Source organism: Primulina eburnea, chromosome 11 (genome assembly GCF_022965805.1).
Source record: "Primulina eburnea isolate SZY01 chromosome 11, ASM2296580v1, whole genome shotgun sequence".
NCBI classification, from domain to species: Eukaryota; Viridiplantae; Streptophyta; class Magnoliopsida; order Lamiales; family Gesneriaceae; genus Primulina; species Primulina eburnea.
The window spans coordinates 37871722-37891522 of record NC_133111.1 but is presented as its reverse complement, the minus strand read 5'-3'; the positions used below and the strand labels follow the sequence as shown (position 1 = coordinate 37891522).

At 37.0% G+C, this 19801-nt stretch overlaps 2 protein-coding genes across 4 annotated transcripts in view; one reads left to right on the top strand and one right to left on the bottom strand.

Moving 5' to 3' along the window:
- Positions 1 to 4954: 4954 nt before the first annotated feature.
- LOC140804440 (uncharacterized) lies at positions 4955 to 6162 on the bottom strand. Its single transcript, XM_073160470.1, has 2 exons — positions 5488 to 6162; positions 4955 to 5411 (listed from the first exon to the last, which is right to left on the bottom strand). Exons 1-2 carry the CDS (start codon positions 6160 to 6162, stop codon positions 5004 to 5006), a joined length of 1083 nt encoding a protein of 360 aa, XP_073016571.1. The 3' UTR covers positions 4955 to 5003.
- Positions 6163 to 13801: 7639 nt separating this feature from the next.
- The window catches only part of LOC140805788 (histone deacetylase 15-like), a 27266-nt gene continuing 21266 nt past the window's right edge, over positions 13802 to 19801 (top strand). For all 3 annotated transcript variants that reach the window (XM_073162094.1, XM_073162093.1, XM_073162092.1), the window contains exons 1-7: positions 13802 to 14053; positions 14136 to 14324; positions 14455 to 14569; positions 17663 to 17724; positions 18098 to 18173; positions 18340 to 18404; positions 19316 to 19371. In XM_073162094.1, the coding sequence (XP_073018195.1) occupies positions 13904 to 14053; positions 14136 to 14324; positions 14455 to 14569; positions 17663 to 17724; positions 18098 to 18173; positions 18340 to 18404; positions 19316 to 19371 (713 nt within the window). In that variant the 5' untranslated portion in view covers positions 13802 to 13903. The remainder of the gene's footprint in view (positions 14054 to 14135; positions 14325 to 14454; positions 14570 to 17662; positions 17725 to 18097; positions 18174 to 18339; positions 18405 to 19315; positions 19372 to 19801) is intronic.

The following is a 19801-nucleotide window of genomic DNA, read 5'->3' as shown; positions in this document are numbered from 1 at the left end:
CATCAATGTTTTAAATACTCCCGAGACGGAGTGGTGAAGAAGGTTCTTGGAGATGAGAGACCATTTACTGAAGCTGAATCACATTTTGCTGATGCCAAATATTACTTTGAACATAAAAAGACAAGAATCGAAGAAGATGTACCAAATCAAGAACCCAAAAAGCAGGACGACGAAACCTCGGCGGTCCCTAAAGGCCAGTCGAGAGGCGAGTTACCCCTCCAAAAGAGGGATCCCTTAATACTCCCCCTTACAAAGCTTGACGGATTCGTTCGCCCAACTCAAGGTATCAAAGTAGAACATGGGGACTGCTCAGACCTACAAAGCATTAAGGGTTTTGATCCAAAAGCTTACAAACTTTTCGTTAAGGCTGGCTATGATCCAAGGGAGAATCTTGCATTAGGTAAACTTCCCTCGGTAGTTTCTGATAAACAGGGGCATGGACTGACTACTACTCCGAAGATGCCGAAAGAAAATGGATATCCCATTCAAAAAACTCGAGCAGGGCTTGGGTTCGTCCCACCAAGCCCTGTCCGCATCGCCATCAAAAGAGTCAGTATCAACTATACTGCCGAAGAAGGATTCTCTTCAACGAATAATGCCTGTTACGAAAAACAACGAGTGACTGCCTTCGATAGGCTAGGCCGATGTAAAAAGTGGAAAGGTAGGAACAACAATCGTAAAGAGTTAAACACATCTAATCATCTGAGGGAAGCAAATAAACAACAAGAGCCAGGAAGATTGCGGAGTCTGATTCCATCCCGTATGAAGCGACACACTACCTTGATCATATCATGCGGTAAAATTCTGAAAGCCAAAATAAAGACTGTGGTTTACACACGAGTCCAAGAAAACGAAGATGATATAGAAAGTGTAGCTTCATGCCACATCACCTCAAAGGAAGAAGAGGCTCCGTTGGAGGAAGATGCTGAAACCGCCTCTCCTGAACTCGAAAGTGGAGTTAAAGCCACAACAGACGAGCTAAAATAAATTAACTTGGGTAGTCCGGATAACCCTCGACCAATCTACCTCAGCGCCTTGTTGTCCATTGATGAAGAAGAAGCATATGTCGAGCTACTGCACGAATATAAGGACATATTTGCATGGTCTTATAAAGAAATGCCCGGATTGGATCCGAAGGTGGCGGTCCATCATTTGGCTGTCAAAAGAGGAACTCGACCTATCAAACAGGCACAACGAAGGTTTCGTCCTGAGTTAATTCCACTTATTGAAAATGAGGTCAACAAGCTCATTGAAGTCGGATTCATCCGTGAAGTCAAATATCCCACATGGATATCTAGCATAGTCCCTGTAAGGAAAAAGAATGGACAAATCCGAATTTGTGTTGACTTTAGAGATCTCAATGAAGCGTGCCCTAAAGATGACTTCCCATCGCCCATAACTGAACTCATGATTGACGCTACCACGGGTCACGAAGCGCTATCTTTCATGGACGGATCATCTGGATATAATCAAATTCGCATGGCACCGGAAGATGAAGAGCTAACCGCATTTCGCACTCCGAAAGGTATATATTGTTACAAAGTGATGCCATTTAGATTAAAGAATGCCGGTGCTACTTATCAAAGAGCAATGCAAAGGATATTTGATGACATGCTCCACAAAAGCGTCGAATGTTACGTTGATGATGTGGTTGTCAAGTCAAAATCTAGGAAGAGACATCTCGAAGACTTAAAGGAAGTTTTTGATCGTCTGAGGAAGTACCAACTTAAGATGAACCCACTGAAATGTGCATTCGGTGTCACATTAGGAAGATTCCTAGGATTTGTTGTTCGACAGGGAGGGATCGAAATTGAGCAAGCCAAAATTGATGCGATCTTAAGAATTCCTGAACCTCGGAATATCCACGAGCTAAAAAGCTTGCAAGGGAAATTAGTGTATATCCGGAGGTTCATATCAAATCTGGCAGGTCGATGTCAACCATTTAGCCACCTCATGAAAAAGGGAGTTCCATTCGAGTGGGATGAATCTTGCAAAAAATGCTTTCGAAAACATCAAGTCTTACTTGATGAAGCCTCCTGTGCTGGTTGCTCCAATTCCCGGACGTCCATTGACTCTCTATATCACTGCTCAGGAATGTTCTGTTGGAGCTTATTGGCCCAAGATAATGACGACGGGAAGGAAAGTGCATTATATTATTTGAGTAGAATGATGACGTCAAATGAATTGAACTACTCGCCAATAGAGAAGTTATGCTTAGCCCTTGTATTCGTCATTCAAAAGCTAAAACACTACTTTCAAGCCCACATCGTTCGTCTTGTTTCAAAAGCAAACCCATTAAAATACGTCATGACAAGACCAGTTCTTTCTGACAGGCTCGCAAGGTGGTATCTTCAACTGCAGCAGTTCGAAATTATATACGTTCCTCAGAAGGCTATGAAGGGGCAAGCCTTAGCTGACTTCCTAGCAGATCACCCAATCCCTGCCGATTGGGAGTTATCTAATGATTTTCCAGACGAAGACGTTTTTGTGATAGAAGTTGCTCCCCCTTGGAAGATGTACTTTGACGGAGCTGCGCATAAAGAAGGGGCTGGTGTTGGAATTGTATTTGTCACATCTGAAGGGGAGGTGTTGCCGTACTCATTTACTTTGACTCAAAACTGCTCAAATAATGTTGCTGAATATCAAGCTCTAATCCTTGGGCTTGAAATGGCGGTCAACATGAAACAACTACGTCTTCAAGTCTACGGAGATTCCCAGCTAGTGGTCAATCAGCTGCTCGGATCATATGAAGTCAAAACGCCCGAATTACTCCCATATTGCAATTATGCTAAGAAACTAATGAGATGGCTTGGTGATGTAGAAATCGAGCATGTTCCGAGAAATAATAATAAGCAAGCCGATGTGCTTGCCAAACTTGCTTCAACACTTGCCATGCCAAATGATGAGGCTCGTGTACCAATTTGCAAGAGTTGGGTCATACCACCATTATTTGACGATGAAAGCGATGAAGAAATGGAAGATGATAGCTATATTGTCGAAGTTCTCGAGATTGAGAAAGAAGATTGGCAGTCAGACGTTTGTTGATTACCTGATGTACGAAAAGCTACCAAAAGACCCACGCCAAAGGATAGACATTCGACGACGTGCAGCTCGTTTTATCTACTTCAAGGTACTTTGTATAGACGTTCGTTTGATGGAGTCTTCTTACGTTGTTTAGGAGATGAAGAAGCCACCCAAGCCGTCGAGGAAGTCCATTCCGGAATTTGCGGTGCTCATCAGTCAGGCCCAAAGTTACATTTTCGGCTAAAAAGAATGGGTTATTACTGGCCAACGATGGTAAGAGATTGCATGGATTATGCACAAAGATGTCAAGCCTGTCAATACCATGCAAATTTCATTCACCAACCGCCTGAGCCACTACATCCTACAGTAGCATCTTGGCCGTTTGATGCATGGGGCTTAGATGTAGTAGGGCCCATGACTAAGTCATCTGGAGGACATTTGTACATCTTAGCAGCAACAGACTACTTTTCCAAATGGGCTGAAGCAGTGCCTCTGAAAGAAGTGAAGAAAGAAAACGTAGCCAATTTTATCCGCACCCACATTATCTACCGCTACGGGATTCCTCGATATATGATCACCGATAATAGAAAGCCCTTTTGCAATAGTTTAATTGACAAACTCTGTGAGAAGTTCGGTTTTAAACAAAGAAAGTCTTCCATGTATTACGCTGCTGCTAATGGCTTAGCTGAAGCTTTCAACAAGACATTATGCAATCTGTTGAAAAAGATAACTTCTAAATCAAAAAGGGACTGGCATGAGAGAATTGGAGAGGCTTTATGGGCATACAGGACTACTTATAGAACGCCTACTTAAGCAACGCCTTATGCATTAGTGTATGGTGTGGAAGCTGTCGTCCCCCTTGAACAACAAATTCCGTCACTGAGAATGGCCGTACAAGAAGGCTTGACAGAGGAAGAGAATGCACGTCTGCGTCTTGAGGAATTGGAAGCTCTCGATGAGAAGAGACTTGAAGCGCAACAAAGACTTGAGTGTTATCAAGCCCGTCTCTCTCGGGCATTTAACAAGAAAGTTCGATCGCGCTCATTCCAAGTAGGAGATTTAGTGCTCGCAGTGAGAAGACCTATCATCATCACCCATCGAACTGGGAACAACTTCACATCTAAATGGGATGGCCCGTATGTTGTCAAAGAAGTATATACCAATGGTGCATACAAACTAGTGGCTGAAGATGGTTTAAGAATCGGCCCCATAAACGGGAAGTTCTTGAAACGTTACTATGCTTAAAAAAAAAAATAAATAAATAAAATTCGGAAAAAAAAAAAAAAATTCCAAAAAAAAAAAAAATCGGAAAAAAAAAAAAACTCCTGGCCCGCATGAGTATAAACTGTGCACGGCACCCCCCCAAAATAAATTATCAAATTTTGAACTACGTTATGACTTGATCCCTCTGTTGGGTACGTAGGCAACTTAGATATTTTCTAAATGCAGTCTCATTAATTTGTTGTTTTCTTTTCACATGCAATAAAAAATTTATTTAATATATTCATTGAAAAATAAGCACGGTAAAAAAAAAAAAAAAAAAAAATCGGCAACAAATAAATTTCTAAGTGTTTTAAGAATAATGTTCATCACATAAAGCAGCAAGGGAATAAAATATCATAATCAAATACTAAACAAAAAGGTTGAACTTCTTCAAATCTTCTTTGGCAGCTTCGAGACGGGTCTTCGACGCGTTCAGATTCTCAATAGCTTCGTCATCCAATGGAGAGATATCTCCAATCCCAATGATCTCTGCTTCAATTATATGAACCTCTGCTTGAGCACTGGAAAACAATCGCTTGTTGTCTCTTCAAGGAAGAAGATAGAAGTTTTTTTTGCTTCTTTAAATCACCAAGCTCCTTAATAGTGCGCTCCAAATCCTCTGAGTGGATTTGACTTGGCTTGCCTCTTTGATCTCTTTTGTCTTGGCTTTATCAAGACGATCTTTGGCTTCACTTAATTGTTGTGCAATATCCTCCTTAGCAGTCCTCTTCGGAAGATCTCGAACAAGCTTCACCAAAAGCAGCAGCTTTGTCAAAAATAAATCCTAACAACTCTTCCAAACCAGAAAAATCAAAACCATTGAGGCTCTTCATTGTACCAAGCACCATGAACACATCGTCTTTGAGAGAAGAAATGCAATCAACTGATGTGTTTGTTATCTTCTCACAAAGGTCCATCCACAATCTCTGAAGGAAGTCCTTTTGATGATCAAATAAAAATTTTCCTCCGTCGAACACAGCAAGTGCAACAGGTTTAGGAACGACGCTGGGCATTGTTGAAATAGAACTCTTCTTGGATATTGTGTCACCAGCTGAAAGGATTGCAAGTGATTTTTGACTCTCTTGCGAACCTCGAATATCATCGTTCAACAATTTGTGCTCCAACTAAAAGAAAAATGCGGAGTTAGAAAAAATTTTATGAAGACTATTATGCTAAAATAAGATAAGGAATGGATCACACCTCTCCCACAAAGCTTCCCGTGTGCTGCTCGTCCCTAGTTGCACAGTCGATATCAATGATTTTTTGATTTGAGGGGTCAGAGTCCTTTTTGGTTCTTTTCCAATGGCAGTCTGCATTGCTACTCTCACTGTCTTCAAGATTCTTTCTCTTGTTAGATGTAGGAAGCTCAATGGCACGAACGTTGCGTTCTTTAAGGAAAGTATTTGAGGGCATATGTAGAGGATCCTCCCCAAGAAAGTCATCTCCATTATCACACGCATTGCCTCCTTGCGAGTTTTCATATGAGACAGTGAGAGACAAAATATTTTCTTCCAAGTAATTCCCATGGACTATAGCCCACCATTTCTTGTACTCATCAGAGCAAAATTTCTTCGCATTTGGGGGTATAGAAGGAAATCGCACCTTAGACATGGAGTTGGATAAAACACACAAACGCCAATAAGGAAGTCCATCCTCCAAAGAAGCTCTGCGAATATCTCGAGCAAGAACCCCGGGTATCGTTTGGTAAAATCCGAACTGACGACTGAAGCGGTGAGGACTATAAGGCTCAATGATAAAATGACCTCCTTGACGCAAAGACAGATAACCGGAACGGATAGTATTAAAATAATTCTGCTCAAATTCCTCGGCGTTTCCATTATCGAGATACAAAAAGTCTTTACCTCTAGTGATCATAGTGCAGGTCCAAGAAACAAAATCTCCTTTGTGAATTTCTTGCGAGCTTCACTTGGATCATAGTATTTTGCACCCCTTCTCCGGAAAAGCTCGCCATTATGGAGCTGCGCACTCCTTGCCAAACTTGGAAATGTGTCTTAAAATAATGTGCAAGCCAGCTATAGATAAAGTGAACGGGAAAAGTCGAAGAAACATAGGATGGCTTTGAAGAACCAACAATTTTATTGAGACCTCTGTAGATGCTCGTCAACGTCGGGACCGCGAGGCCCACTTTACGACCATTGGCCATAATGCTCGCTATTTTGAAAGTACTCGGACGGATTGTGTTAGCATCATCAAAGGGAAGAATGAATGCACATAACCAACAAGATAAATATGCTGCCAAGTATGTCTCATCTATTGAGTTATCTTTGATACCAAGCTTCGAAAACATGGCCTTCTCTGCGACGGACCAGCCTTCATGCACATTGAGGTCACCAAGAGGGTTATGCGTAGACTTAGGGCGCACTGTCTTTTTATCTTTACGTGGAGGTGGAGAATGATACCGTAAAGACTTTTGAACCAAAATCTAACCCACTGGTCGATGGTCACATGAGGATGCGGTTCGCCTTTTGAACTCCCGCGAAGTAGGTGATAAGCATGAAACAAGTAGTTGCAAGAACGAGGAAAAAATCTACTGCCCGCTTCATCAACGCCGGTAAGCTCTTTGGCACTAGGAACAACTTCGTCATATAAATGCCCGGTGATAGGGAGACCCGATAAAGAATGTAAATCCCACAAAGATATAGAAAGCTCCCCAAGTGAAGTCAACAGAGTGTTGTTTACTGGACACCATGCCTCGCAAAACGCCTTCATGATATTTGTGTTTCGATCATACTTGAACAATGAAGCATACACTGGATCATATATTTGCGCCGCTCGAAGCCTGTGATCACACCGACTAAGAATGTCTTCGGTCCGCACCCAATAGCCTTTAATATAATGAAACTCGCCAGTGAATCGAAGTGTATCATCCCACGTCGCCTTGCCTTCAATGATACGACGCCCCAATGACGATAAAGGAATATGCTCTTTTGATTGTTGATGGTGAGTTGCTCGTAAAGTCCAAACTTTAGAAGTTTTGTTGAAGGGAGTCTCGATCGACCACTCATCGGTGTAAAGTGGGTTTGTCAACCGCGGCCATGGCTTTGCATAACGACCAGCTACGGGCTCATCGACGACCAAGATAGTGCCCTTTTCTTCGGATTGACTCTCGTCGTCAAGTATCACCAAGTGTTGAATGCCGGAAGAATATATATCTTTGAAGAAGACCATTGTGCTGTATAACACAAGAAAAACAAGAAATCAAAGAAAATCAAACACTGACAAGGAAATATTGTTCGGAAACAAGAAGCCGAAAAAAAAAAAAAATGCTAATTCATGCAATGTATTTCTTACGGTATGCAACGAATGTTTTCAAACAAAAAAAAGAGGTCCAAGTAAAAAGTGGTTGTTAACTACATTCTTCACCAACCTTCAATGTGCCGAAGCCGGAACTCAAGATTTGAGGTATAAAAGAAACAAGTGCCTGTACAGCAATTACCTATCATTCATGAACGTGATTAAAGATTTCTCCTAGTTTTCCAAACCTTATACTTACGTGAAGCTATTTTAATCAAGTTGTGATTAAGGGTTAATGCAAGGCAATTTTTTTTGAGAAAAGATGACATGCAAGCAAACTTACGTGCCATTCAAAAAACAAAAGCATGTGGCAAAATACATGAGACCAAGTAAACTCCACCACCATGTGTACGTGTCAAGTGTGTGGTGTAAAATCAATTCACATCTTATTTAATATTTGAACGCTGCACTTTGTTCAAAACCCATGACTTTCAAACAAGAGGCAACACCCATGCTATTCATGAAAAAGAAAATAAACGGCGGTGGCTACGAAAAATTTTTTTTTTATCGAAGGCATGAATAATAAAAAAAAAAAAGGGTGAGAAAGTGTACCTGCTGCTTTGATCGAGAGAGGAATATGTATGTATTAGTGCATCTATCTTTTATAGTTGAAGATGGTACATGCAAATAAAAAAAAAAGTTCCCATCTCTCGGTTGTTTGAGTAAGGAAAAAAAAAAAAAAAAATCTGTGTGTCAAAAATTATGGGAAAAGTTGCAAATTTGGGAATAAGAATTTGTATGAAGAAGGATGAAATTTATTTCCTAATATGGAAATAAAAAAGGAGGAAGAAAATAACGGAAGTCAAAAAAAAGGGAGGAAATTAAAGAAAAGAAGGAGAGGAAGGAAGTCGTAAAAAAAAGGGGGGGGATGAGAAAGAGAACAGTGGAAATAAAGTGAGGAAAAAAAAAAAGGGGGTAGTCGGATTTGTCTCAAATATCCGAGGAAAATCAAATATCCGAGAAAAAAAATCCAACTTCTTCAACAAAGAAATTATCGTGACTTGTTCACTTAAAAAAAAAAAAAATCAATTCGTGAATAAGTCCCGAAGGGGCAATTTGTAGACAATTAAATTTGTTGTCCATGAAATTATGACAAGTACAAAATAATATTAAATATCAAAATAATTCTATTTATTTGGATATTAAATTCCTACAAAAAAATAAATAGTTAATTGATATTTTAATATATTTTGTGAGCAAATCAAGATTTTAAATCAAGATTGCAATCTTGTTCTAAATAGAAGAAAATACTAACATTTTACCATTAAAATCCAATATTGCATAAGATGGAAAAGAATACTAATATTTTTAGTATTTGAAATCAAATATCATGATTAGTGGAAAGAAATCACCAAATAAATCATGAAGGACCAATCAAATTACGACACATCATCAAACGAAAATGGAAAGAATTTGCATCCTTCGACTATAAATAGGGAGGCGGAGGGTCAAGAAAAACACAACACAGAAGGCAAAGAAGTAGAGAAGAATTCAAGAAATAAATTCTCTCAACTCAAGTTCTTCAAACTTAAGGAAATCAGCGAAGTTCAAGGCGTGATTCAAGGCATTCATCGTGTTCTTCCTCAAATTCATCCAAATTCAAAGGGATCTTGTTCTTCATCATCAAATTGAAGAGCAACAAATTCAAAGCACGATTCAAGGCGTTCATCACGTTCTTCTCAAATTTTGAAAATTAATTCAATATCAAGGTTTCGACCCATTGAATTAACGTTATTGAAAAATCAAATCACCTTCCACGAAGATCAAGTATTCAAGAAGTTCAAATTCTACACGAGATCGTCATTGAAGAGAATAATCAAGGGATCATTTAGAGATTGCATCCACAAAATTTTATTTAAATTCGAATTGTATCGTTATTTCTTTTGTGATTTTGCGAAATAAAGAAATTTGCGCTACACCTGCATCGATCAAGTCTAGTGAGTCTAAAGACTCCACACGTAAAAACTGGTAGTAACAAGTACTACATAAATAAAATCACATGCAACTTTAAAATAGAACATACATACTTAAACTTGAACTTGCATACTTGAACATCATGAACTTAAATTAGACGTGCCATCAACATAAAGCTTTTCTTAAACATACTTGCATCATAAACTTGAGCGTACGTAACGTAATTTTGCGTAGAGGCATGTTTCAAAGCGAGTGACCCATAACATAATAAAGCATTATTAGACACACAACAGTACTGGGCTGACAGGGACGTATCCACTGCCGCATACATAAGATCCTCGTTCATAAGTTTAACGGGTGGATTGGTCCCTGGTCATAAGTTTACCGCTTCCCAATCCTGATCTGAACCCGTTCATATGTTTAACGTGGCGGAGAAGTCATCGGCCACGATCACCGACTTCCAAACCCATTCATACATTTGGTTGCAAGACAATTAGCATACCTCGAAACTTGAAATATTTTCTTTTGCACGTCATCATACTTGCTTGGCATTGAGGGATTCGTTGGATTTCGATTGGGGCCGTTGCTGCACAAACTAACATGAATTTTAAATACTTAACTTGCATGTCTTAGACGTAGGTACTTGAGCTCACCACCAAAGTGAATAAGTAGCTTATGACATTCTAGTTCGCTCCGGACTTGACCTCGTATAATCATCGTACTAAACCATGACATAAAACCACAAAACAAATCCTATATTTTTACGTAAATAAATTTTAACCATGGTGCTAAACCATGATATAGAACCCCGAAGCAAATCCTAAAAAAAAACTTTTTTTTTAATTTTTTTTTAAAAGGGGTCCGGGTAGGCTCTGGAATTTCGTATTTTTGAAGGAAAATGGACACGGACTCCGTGTAGGGGTCCGGGTAGGCACTAAACTTGCAAACTCACGAAAATTTACTAACTTATTCATTCACCCTTTCAATCCAAGCCTAAGGACCATGAACCAACACCTCAAGACTCATCCTAGGATGTTATTACATTGATTCAAACTCATACAAACACCTCGAATGTTCCCAAACATCGACAAGTAACTTCAATTCAACAATAACCCGTAATTCGGCATCGTTTCGCTTCCTACGACTTCTTTTACATCCCAAGCCAATCCCGACCCAAACGAACCACCAATTAACACCTAAATACATCCCATAACATATCTAGACGCAGCAACGATCACCCGTCGATTTCCAACGAAGCCTGCAACAATAAAATCTCAAAAACGCATCAACACATAATTTTCTGAAAAACGAAGTTTGAGCAGTCTCACGAAAAACATCACAACTCATCCAATTTTTATCCAAATATTTCGAATTTTATATCAAATCGAAGATATCAAAAATTCTACAATTTTCGTATTAAAAGTTTTCTCAGAATCCCGACCGAAAAATCGCGGTTTTCCAAAGAACAGAAAAAAAACGGGATTTGAGATCTAACACTTACTTCAAAACCGATCCAAATCGTTTTCTGCTCAAGCGACGAACATCATACATAAAATTTTACGCATAAAAATAACACGACACATAATATGACGAGATCGATGCAGAAATAACAGAATAAACGTGCCTTGGATAATTTGAAATACCGTAACGGAGATACCGAAGCGGAGACGGAGTGAGGGTCGATCCGGGACGAGCGTGACACGATTTTCTTTGAAGAAAATACAACAAAATCTTGCTGGAACCGAAAGGGAGGGGCGGCTTCACACTCGGGAAGGAGACCCTAGGTTTTGCTCTTTTTTTTTTTTAAATAAAAGAAGTGGAAATCTGAATGTGTGTGTGTTTAGGCGTTTATTAGTGTGTGTAAAAGTGTGTGGATGATTAGTAAATTAAGAAAAATTTCTTAATTAAATAATAAATAAAACTATTTAAAATACTAACACTCTTTAAACTTTAATAAAATATCTCAATTAAAATAATGCACACAAAAATACTAATTTTAAAAGTTTTAAATTCTTAAATAACTAAAAACCTAAATAAGGTTTTAAAATGCTAAACTAAATAAATTATATAAAATGCCCCTTCCTAACTTTTAAAATAAAATACCGCATTTTAAATTGCTAAGAATCGTCCCCGGTCTTTTCCTCGATCCCGCCTCGAATAATCGCCTGAAACATGAAACTCGAAAAACATTTTAACGTGCATCGTATAAACATAATTAATTTAAAATAATGCATTTAAATACATCATACACTACTAAGACTCGTTTTAAAATTAAATAAATGCTTTAATAATTAAATAAATACATGTGTTATACGTGTACTGAATTTGGGCACTACATTACCCATCCCAGGAGCTCTTTTTATCGGATACCAGCGTTCGCTAGAAAAGAACATAAATCGATCCAGTAAATTACCCACCTAGCTCACTCAATTTATCCGGGTATCATCATCTTTCATATCTATAAGGCAACCCTATTTTTTAAATCGAGTATCTCACACAGCTCTAAAACCGGCTCTAGCTAGACAAGATAACGTTTTAGGATTTTCCACACGATAGAAGAAGATATATATAAATAATATGAGCGATAAAAAATTGATAGATATAAGTAATTACATAGTGTGATTAGTTTTAAACTATCATAATACCTTAATAACATGTCTACAAATGAGGGATACAAGCAAAGGAAATTGTGGCTGCAACCGATGCAGGCCGTGGTGTTCATCTTTGAAAGTTAAGTACACACAAATATGCATGAATATATGGATTTTGTCTTAGTTCTACGTATCCTCGTAAAAAGATCAAGAAAATTCTCATGTCGTTCTCTTTCTATGATTTCAGAACAATATATTCTTATCGGTTAAAGTGTGAAAATTGCTATTCATTTTCAGAACATAAATTTAATCATTTTCTGATTATTTTTATATCATTTAGATTATATTATATAATTTTTTATGATAGATTTATCATGTTTGATATTTATGAATGCACATAAGCATTTTTGTACTAGGAATTAAAAGAAATAAATAGAAGTAAAGAAGAAGTTATATGAGATTTGGAGGCGCAGATAGACAAAAATATTTAAGAACAGATTTGACAGAAAATTTAATTATCAACAATTAATATTTTTACTAAAACAAATTATAAAACTGTAGAGTTTTTTTTTTTTTTTGGTTGCAAATAAGAGTTTTCTTTATGTTATTGCTATCGTAGAAGTTAACAAATATTACGAATTTTAATTGCATAATTTTTCGCTCGAAAATATATGCTTCAAATTTGGAACAGAAAAGATGTTTTGAAAACATCAAAAAAACTTTTGTGAGACGGTCTCACAAATCAATTTTGTGAGACATATTTTCTATTTGAGTCACTCGTAAAAAAAATTGTTTTTTATGCAAAAAATATTATATATTATTATAAATATAAATAGAGTTAACCCATATTATGAATAAAGATTCGTAAAATATTCTTATAAGAAATCTACTATGAAAACAAACATATGACATGTCCTTCATAAATATTTGTAGGAGACTTTATAGAAATAAAGAAAGAGTTAATTATATATGCATGTCTTAGTTACATAAGATTCACTTTGAAAATTCCTTACAACTCTAAGTATATGTCCCACTACATATAATTTTGAATTGATCTCTTCACTCATGGCATGGATTTATAATTTTACAAATTAGCTTAATTTTTAAAAATTGTTATAAACTATGGGGCAATATTTTTAAAATTGGAGTGGACTCATCGATTTGATTAGAAACCTATCAAAGGTCTGGTTCGGGCCAAGTCTAATAATCATTTTTATGGTCAAATCGGTCAAAAACTGGTTGGACTGGTCGTGTATTGATTAAAAATCGATTCGATCAGTTCATACTTTTGAAATTTTTTTGTTTAGAATTTGATTATTTTCTAATATTCATTCAAAATAAATTATTTCTTATATTTTATATTTTATTTTTAGTTTCATATATTTATATATATATAATTATTATTTTATGTGCTATAAAAATATTGGGTAATAATCCTATTCAATAAGTAGAATATATTTTCTAGATTTAAAAAATTTGTGTAAGACGGCCTCACGATCATATTTTGTGAGACATATATCTTATTTGAGACATCTTTGAAAAAATATTTTTTTATGGTAAGAGTATTACTTTTTATTGTGAATGTCAGTAAAATGACTTCTTTCGTGAATAAAAATTGATGAGATCGTCTCGTTTTCTTATTTTTTTATTATATAAAATGGGAAAAAAACTTAAAAATGCCACTAAGGGTGTGAGAATTGCAATTCACCCTGACCCCTGCATATGCCAGTGGACAGTCATTTGTGTGGAACACTCGCGCGACCTTCCCAGTTTTCTTCCGCCCTCCCACCCAGGAAATGCAAATGAATCATCGTCCGAAGCGCGGAAATGCTGAGAATCGTCTTTTCAATGGAGATTCGGAGTCCAATTACGCGAGGGATGAGCAGTTGGAAGATGCTATGTTTACCGCTGCCAATTCCCATTTCAAGAAACATTCAGAGGAGCAAGTACATTTTTTCTTTTCCATTTCTTCTTTCAGTTTGTTTGATTTCTTGCTTTTTTTTTGGTTTAGTGGTTTCGTCCTTGCAGGAAAACGGACAAGGGAGTAGTGATGTCACTCTAGAAGATATGTATAACAACAATTATGACTTTGAAGATGGCGAGGATGACGACAGTGACTGGGAGCCATCTTTTCAGGCCCAAAACGTTTTAGAGATCGCAAAATGGTTTTGTGTCAACTGCACCATAGATAATTTTGCAACAAGCGTGCATTGTGAGGTTGCTCATGTTTGATTTCCATTATATAATGAATGAAGTCCTTTTTTTTTTTCTTTTTTTTTTCATTTGGTATTTGATAACAGTATTAGTCTTATTTTTAAGGAGCTGAATGTGCGTATTGTCGATGCAGTTCTGTGGTGAACATAGACAATCTGGTATAATTAAGTATGGGTTTCTAGCTTCCGCCTTTTCTGCAGAAGAAGGTCTAACTGTAAGTGAGGCAGATGCCACTGTCAGGCTAAAAGGTTATGAATTTTTTGAACTATCAGTTTGGTCAAGTGTTATTCTTTTCTTTTCTTTTTTTTAGAAAACTACCAAGAATGCGGGTATTTTGCAAACCTCTACATGTTTTTCAAATAAAAGCGTACAAAAAATTAATTTGGCTAAGATCTCAGACGATATGTCAAAGAATTGTGCTAATTCATGGCCTAGGTATGTGAGCTTCCAAACCAACGAAACAACGTTGTTTTCTTTCCGGTAAATGTAAGAGATGTGGATCAGATTAAAGGAGACAAGTAAGCAAATTCTCTAGAATTTATAATAGAGCTCCCAGCTAGTTTTCCCATATTTCAAAGTATTAATGGTTGATTTAGAATCTCTCAATCCAGAGTAGGAAAAAAAATCAATATAAATTTTAATACATCTAGGATAACCAAACCTTAGCATAGATGCCAAGTAAGGACCGACGAATTCACTAAATATTGCTTAAGGATTGTCAAAAGAATCAAGAACAATACCTCATACTGAATAGTCACCAGGATTTTCTTTATTTCTACCTTCAGGCATCAACAATTGAGCTTGAAAACATTATTTGAAGGTTTATTCCATTAAGCCTTAGAATTTCTCAAGGCTAGTCGTAGGAAAGCCAAGAACCTGGGCAGCATTGGAATAGCCATCTCAGTAGTTCCGAGATGGTGCCTCAGAACGTAAGACTTGCCAAATATGAAACTAAATTGTAGTTTGCGGACGACACACTATTTTTTGTGAGAAACGAGGACCACATCAGGTTTTTGGTTCAAGTGATGGGATCATTTTGTCATATGTCGGGATTAAAAATCAATTGGGAAAAAAGTGCTCTTTTGGGTGTTCATTGTGATCAAAGGGAAGTTGGACTGTTGGCACAACAAATTGGATGTGGTAAGGAGTGTTGGCCAATTACTTATTTGGGAATGCCTTTAGGTGGAAATCCGATAAAAGCTTCATTTTGGGAACCCATCGTGGCTAAGATGTCGAAAAAATTGGCAAGTTGGAAAAAAGCTTTTTTGTCAAGAGGGGGGAGATTAACGTTGATATCGTCGGTTTTGAATTCTATTCCGATATATTACATGTCTCTTTTTAGAGTTCCCAAAGGCATAGTCGAGTTGATGGAGAAGATTTCAAGAAATTTTTTTTTGGGATGGAGCGGATGGAGATTTGGATATTCATTTGGTCACGTGGAAACAGGTGAGCAAACCTATGGAAAAAGGTGGATTGGGGTTGAGGAATATTATCTTGCGAAACAAGGCCATGTTGGGGAAGTGGTGGTGGAGATTTGGTGCGGAAGATGGGACACTTTGGAAGAAAATGATTGTAAGTATATATGGTTTCCAAGAGAATGGGTGGGATGCAGGGTTGACAAGGAACGTTACATTCAAATGCCCTTGGAAGTTTATTTCCCGAATATGCCCGACTTTCCTTCTACTACTTCTATTCCTTTCACTTATTATTCGAATATCTGGAAAATACCTGTCCCGCCGAAGGTTCAAGTATTATCGTGGATTGTGGCGTTGGAGAAGTTGCAGACTTGTGACGTGGTGCAAAGAAGATGGCCAACTTGTGTTTTATGTCCTAATTGGTGTTGTTTGTGCCGTAGGAATGAGGAGTGTCAGGATCATTTAATCCTTCATTGCGACTTCTCTACACAGATTTGGCAGAAGGCTTTCAAGGCGTTGCATTTGGTGTGGGCTGTACCGGATAAAGCTAAGGATATGTGTATTGTGGAACCAAGCTTGCACAAAGGGAGGAAGCATTTGCGGTTCTGGTTTATCATCGTCCATTGCATAATATGGTCCATATGGTTGGAAAGGAATAAAAGATTATTTGAAAATAAGGCGGAAGCGGTAGACGAACTATGAGACAAAGTCAAATTCAGAGTTGCGAGTTGGACAAAGATACAGCCGGAATATGAACACATCAGTTATACAGGGATTGGAATTATGTTTTTTATTAAGGGTGGTGTTGCAGATGGATTTTAATTTCTTCATAGCTCTTATTTGGCTTAGCGGATTTCTTATCCGCTGATTGTACTAAATAATTTATACTCATTAATATAATATGTTTCGTATAAAAAAAAGGTGTGTTAGAGAAAATTAGGTTGATTGAAGGGGTAGATGATTTTAGAGTGTGGAGAGAGAATTCTTCGGGTCTTTTTTCAGTTAAATCATTTTTCGAGTCTTTTTTTCCTCCTACACGTTTCCGACTTTTCCTCTTTACGATCAAATTTGGAAGGTTGTGGTTCCAAAAAAAATTCAGGTTTTCTCATGGATTGCAACTTTGGGTAAGCTACCGACCTCGGAGACGATACAAAAAAAGTGGCCCTCGATTGCTATTTGCCCAAATTGGTGTGTCTTGTGTAGAAATGACAACAAAACTCAGGATCATATTCTTATACATGTCCATTCATGAGCGGATTGTGGGCTAAAGCATTGCAAGAACTTGGATTAGTTTGGGTATTCTCGAAGTCAACAAAGGATTTATTCGGTATGGATTTGGGGAGTCTGACTGGAAAGAGGGGAAGAACTTTTTGGCAAGTCGTGGTTCATTGCATATGCTGGGCAGTATGGTTGGAGAGAAATAGAAGAATTTTTGATGAAATAGCAGAAAATAGAGAACTTTGCTAGGAAAAAATCAAGATCACTGTAGCTACGTGAATCGGAACTCATGATGACTTCAAGAATGTCTCCATCTTTGACTTATTGGGAGATTGGGCTTTTGTGTCTCGTTACATCTATTTCATGCGATGTACTTCATGATAGTGGACCACTAATCCACTGATGTAATTGTTCTTATCATATTATTAATAAAATATCGTTTCTTATAAAAAAAAAATATGAAACTAAATTTTAAGAAAGGAGATCTGAATAATTCGATGATGGTCATTCCTGGCAGTCCAAAGAAACCAAATGATGATGAAATTGAAACTTATTAAATGTGATTCATATACATCTCCTATTATAGAATTGTTTGGACACCGTTGTTTTTAACTTTAAACTTATATTGGCAATACCACCACTCCCAAAATTTTCTTGAATAAATAATTTTTCTTTAATTTGAATCTTATGTAGATCTCCGATTGACAGGTATTGTAGCAGACAGCCAGACTGCTATAGGATTTGATGAGAGAATGCTGCTCCATGAAGAAGTATAGTAGTTTTGAAAACATTTTACTTTGCAAGTAGCTTTCACATAATCGCAATCTCTTCTACTTTTATCTAGAGTTGAGGAGTAATTTCCTGTTCTATCCTGTTTTCTTCTGATCTAAATATGTTTATTCATTTGTTAGTATTTTTTTATCTATCAGTTAGTATCATTCTGATAACATTTCTATTCAGCGTAAATTTCTACGAGATTTATATTTATGTAATCATTATCTATTACAAACTCGTATGTCCTTGAGAAGCGATCCTGGGGATAAGGTGGAGGTTTCCTCAAGGCTCACAATTTATCAAATAGCCATTTTGTCATTACTTTTGTTATAACTCAACATATTTCTTATGTTCTATCTGTTTGAAAAGGTTGAAGCGAAGACTCGTCCTCATTCAGAAAGGCCAGATCGTCTTCGAGCTATTGCTGCCAGTCTTGCTGCTACAGGTTTGCATGGCACATTCTTGCAATTATTCCAATCCTCCTCTAACCAAAAGATCAATTAGCATGCCTATACTTTGCCATTGTTATGATACAGTACATTTATTAATACTTCTTTGGTTATTGGCTGACAAGAAACCGGTGCTTCTTCCCTTCTGGAAACATGGTGTAGGTATATTTCCAGGAAGGTGCAGTCCGATTTTAGCGAGAGAAATCACACGTGATGAACTCCAAATGGTAATATAATTTCACCAATGCATTTTGAACGGGCTTACTTCGGTCTGTATCGTCTTGGTCATATAGAGTCCTTTCTCTGAACTTCTAAAGCAAAATCCCTGTCATGTTATATTCTTGGCGATGTATTTTGCAAAATTTTATGTTGTTGATGCAGCACCACATTGGGCATTTCTCGCATTATGTTAAAAGATATGCAGCCGAAAACCTGCCGAATTTTTTTCAATATTTCATAAGGATGAGTTGTGATCAAGTGAAACTAATAATGTTGAAAAATCCCAGAAGATGATTCTATGTTAAGTTCCAAGAAAGTACAATTAAATCATCTCATAACTTAAAAAATGTGTATTGCGAATGTATAGAACCATCATAATATATGTATGAACCCAGAACAGCTCAAATATCTCTTACTAGACTATAATTTTCGGTACAAATTATTTGAGTACTTTTGAACATCAAAAAAATAAACATGATAACGATGGAAATTCTTTAACTCTTCCCTGGTTCCTCATCTCCGTACAATTATTCCTTCTATTTCATCTACCAACCACGTGATGACGCAACCAAAACTGAGAACTCAAAATAAATATAGCATTTCAGACTCCACATTTCAAACTGCCTAAAATTTTGTGACTGCATCATTGGACTGCTTTATTGCTTAACATTTCCATCTGTTCTTGTTTCCACAAAAAATATTTATTTCATTATTTTAAGCTTTCAGATTGCCACTTTGAACTGCTTGATACATGGTGATTTTGGATTGTTGCTCCTAGAAATTTGGTGGAAGTGGTACACACGCACACACAGTCCGACAATTATAAATTTCAGGGCACTAGGTGATCTTATAATTGTAGCAGTTGTTTACTTTTGGAGTATGCATGTATGTAATTATATGATTGATTTGGAGATATTAGGTCCACTCTCTCAAGAATATTGACGCGGTTGAACTTACAAGCCACTTGTACTCTAGGTATTGCAATTTTCCATAGATATTCCTCCCAAGTCTCACTATGTACTTTTTTGCTCAAACTTTGTTTGTATATCTGGTTATTGTTTATCATCCATTTCTGTAACTGAATGTTGTGGTGGATTATCAAAACCTAACAAGTGTACAAATCTATTTCTTGTATAGGTGCAAATACAAGGGAATTTGCTATTTATTCAAATTAAATCTATTCATTATTGAATCAATAATTATGAACTTAGCATAAAGCACTCTTATGAAAATGAAAGTTTAAAGGAAGAATATAATAAATTACATGGAGAAATATTTACTCTACATGCCAGCAAGTTCGTAATTAGAAGAGAATCAGGGGTTATTATCCTTTATTTTGATGGGTTGATTCAAATTCTAGGTTTCGTTCTTTGTTTAATTGGACAATTTTGTTTGGCGTGGGGTT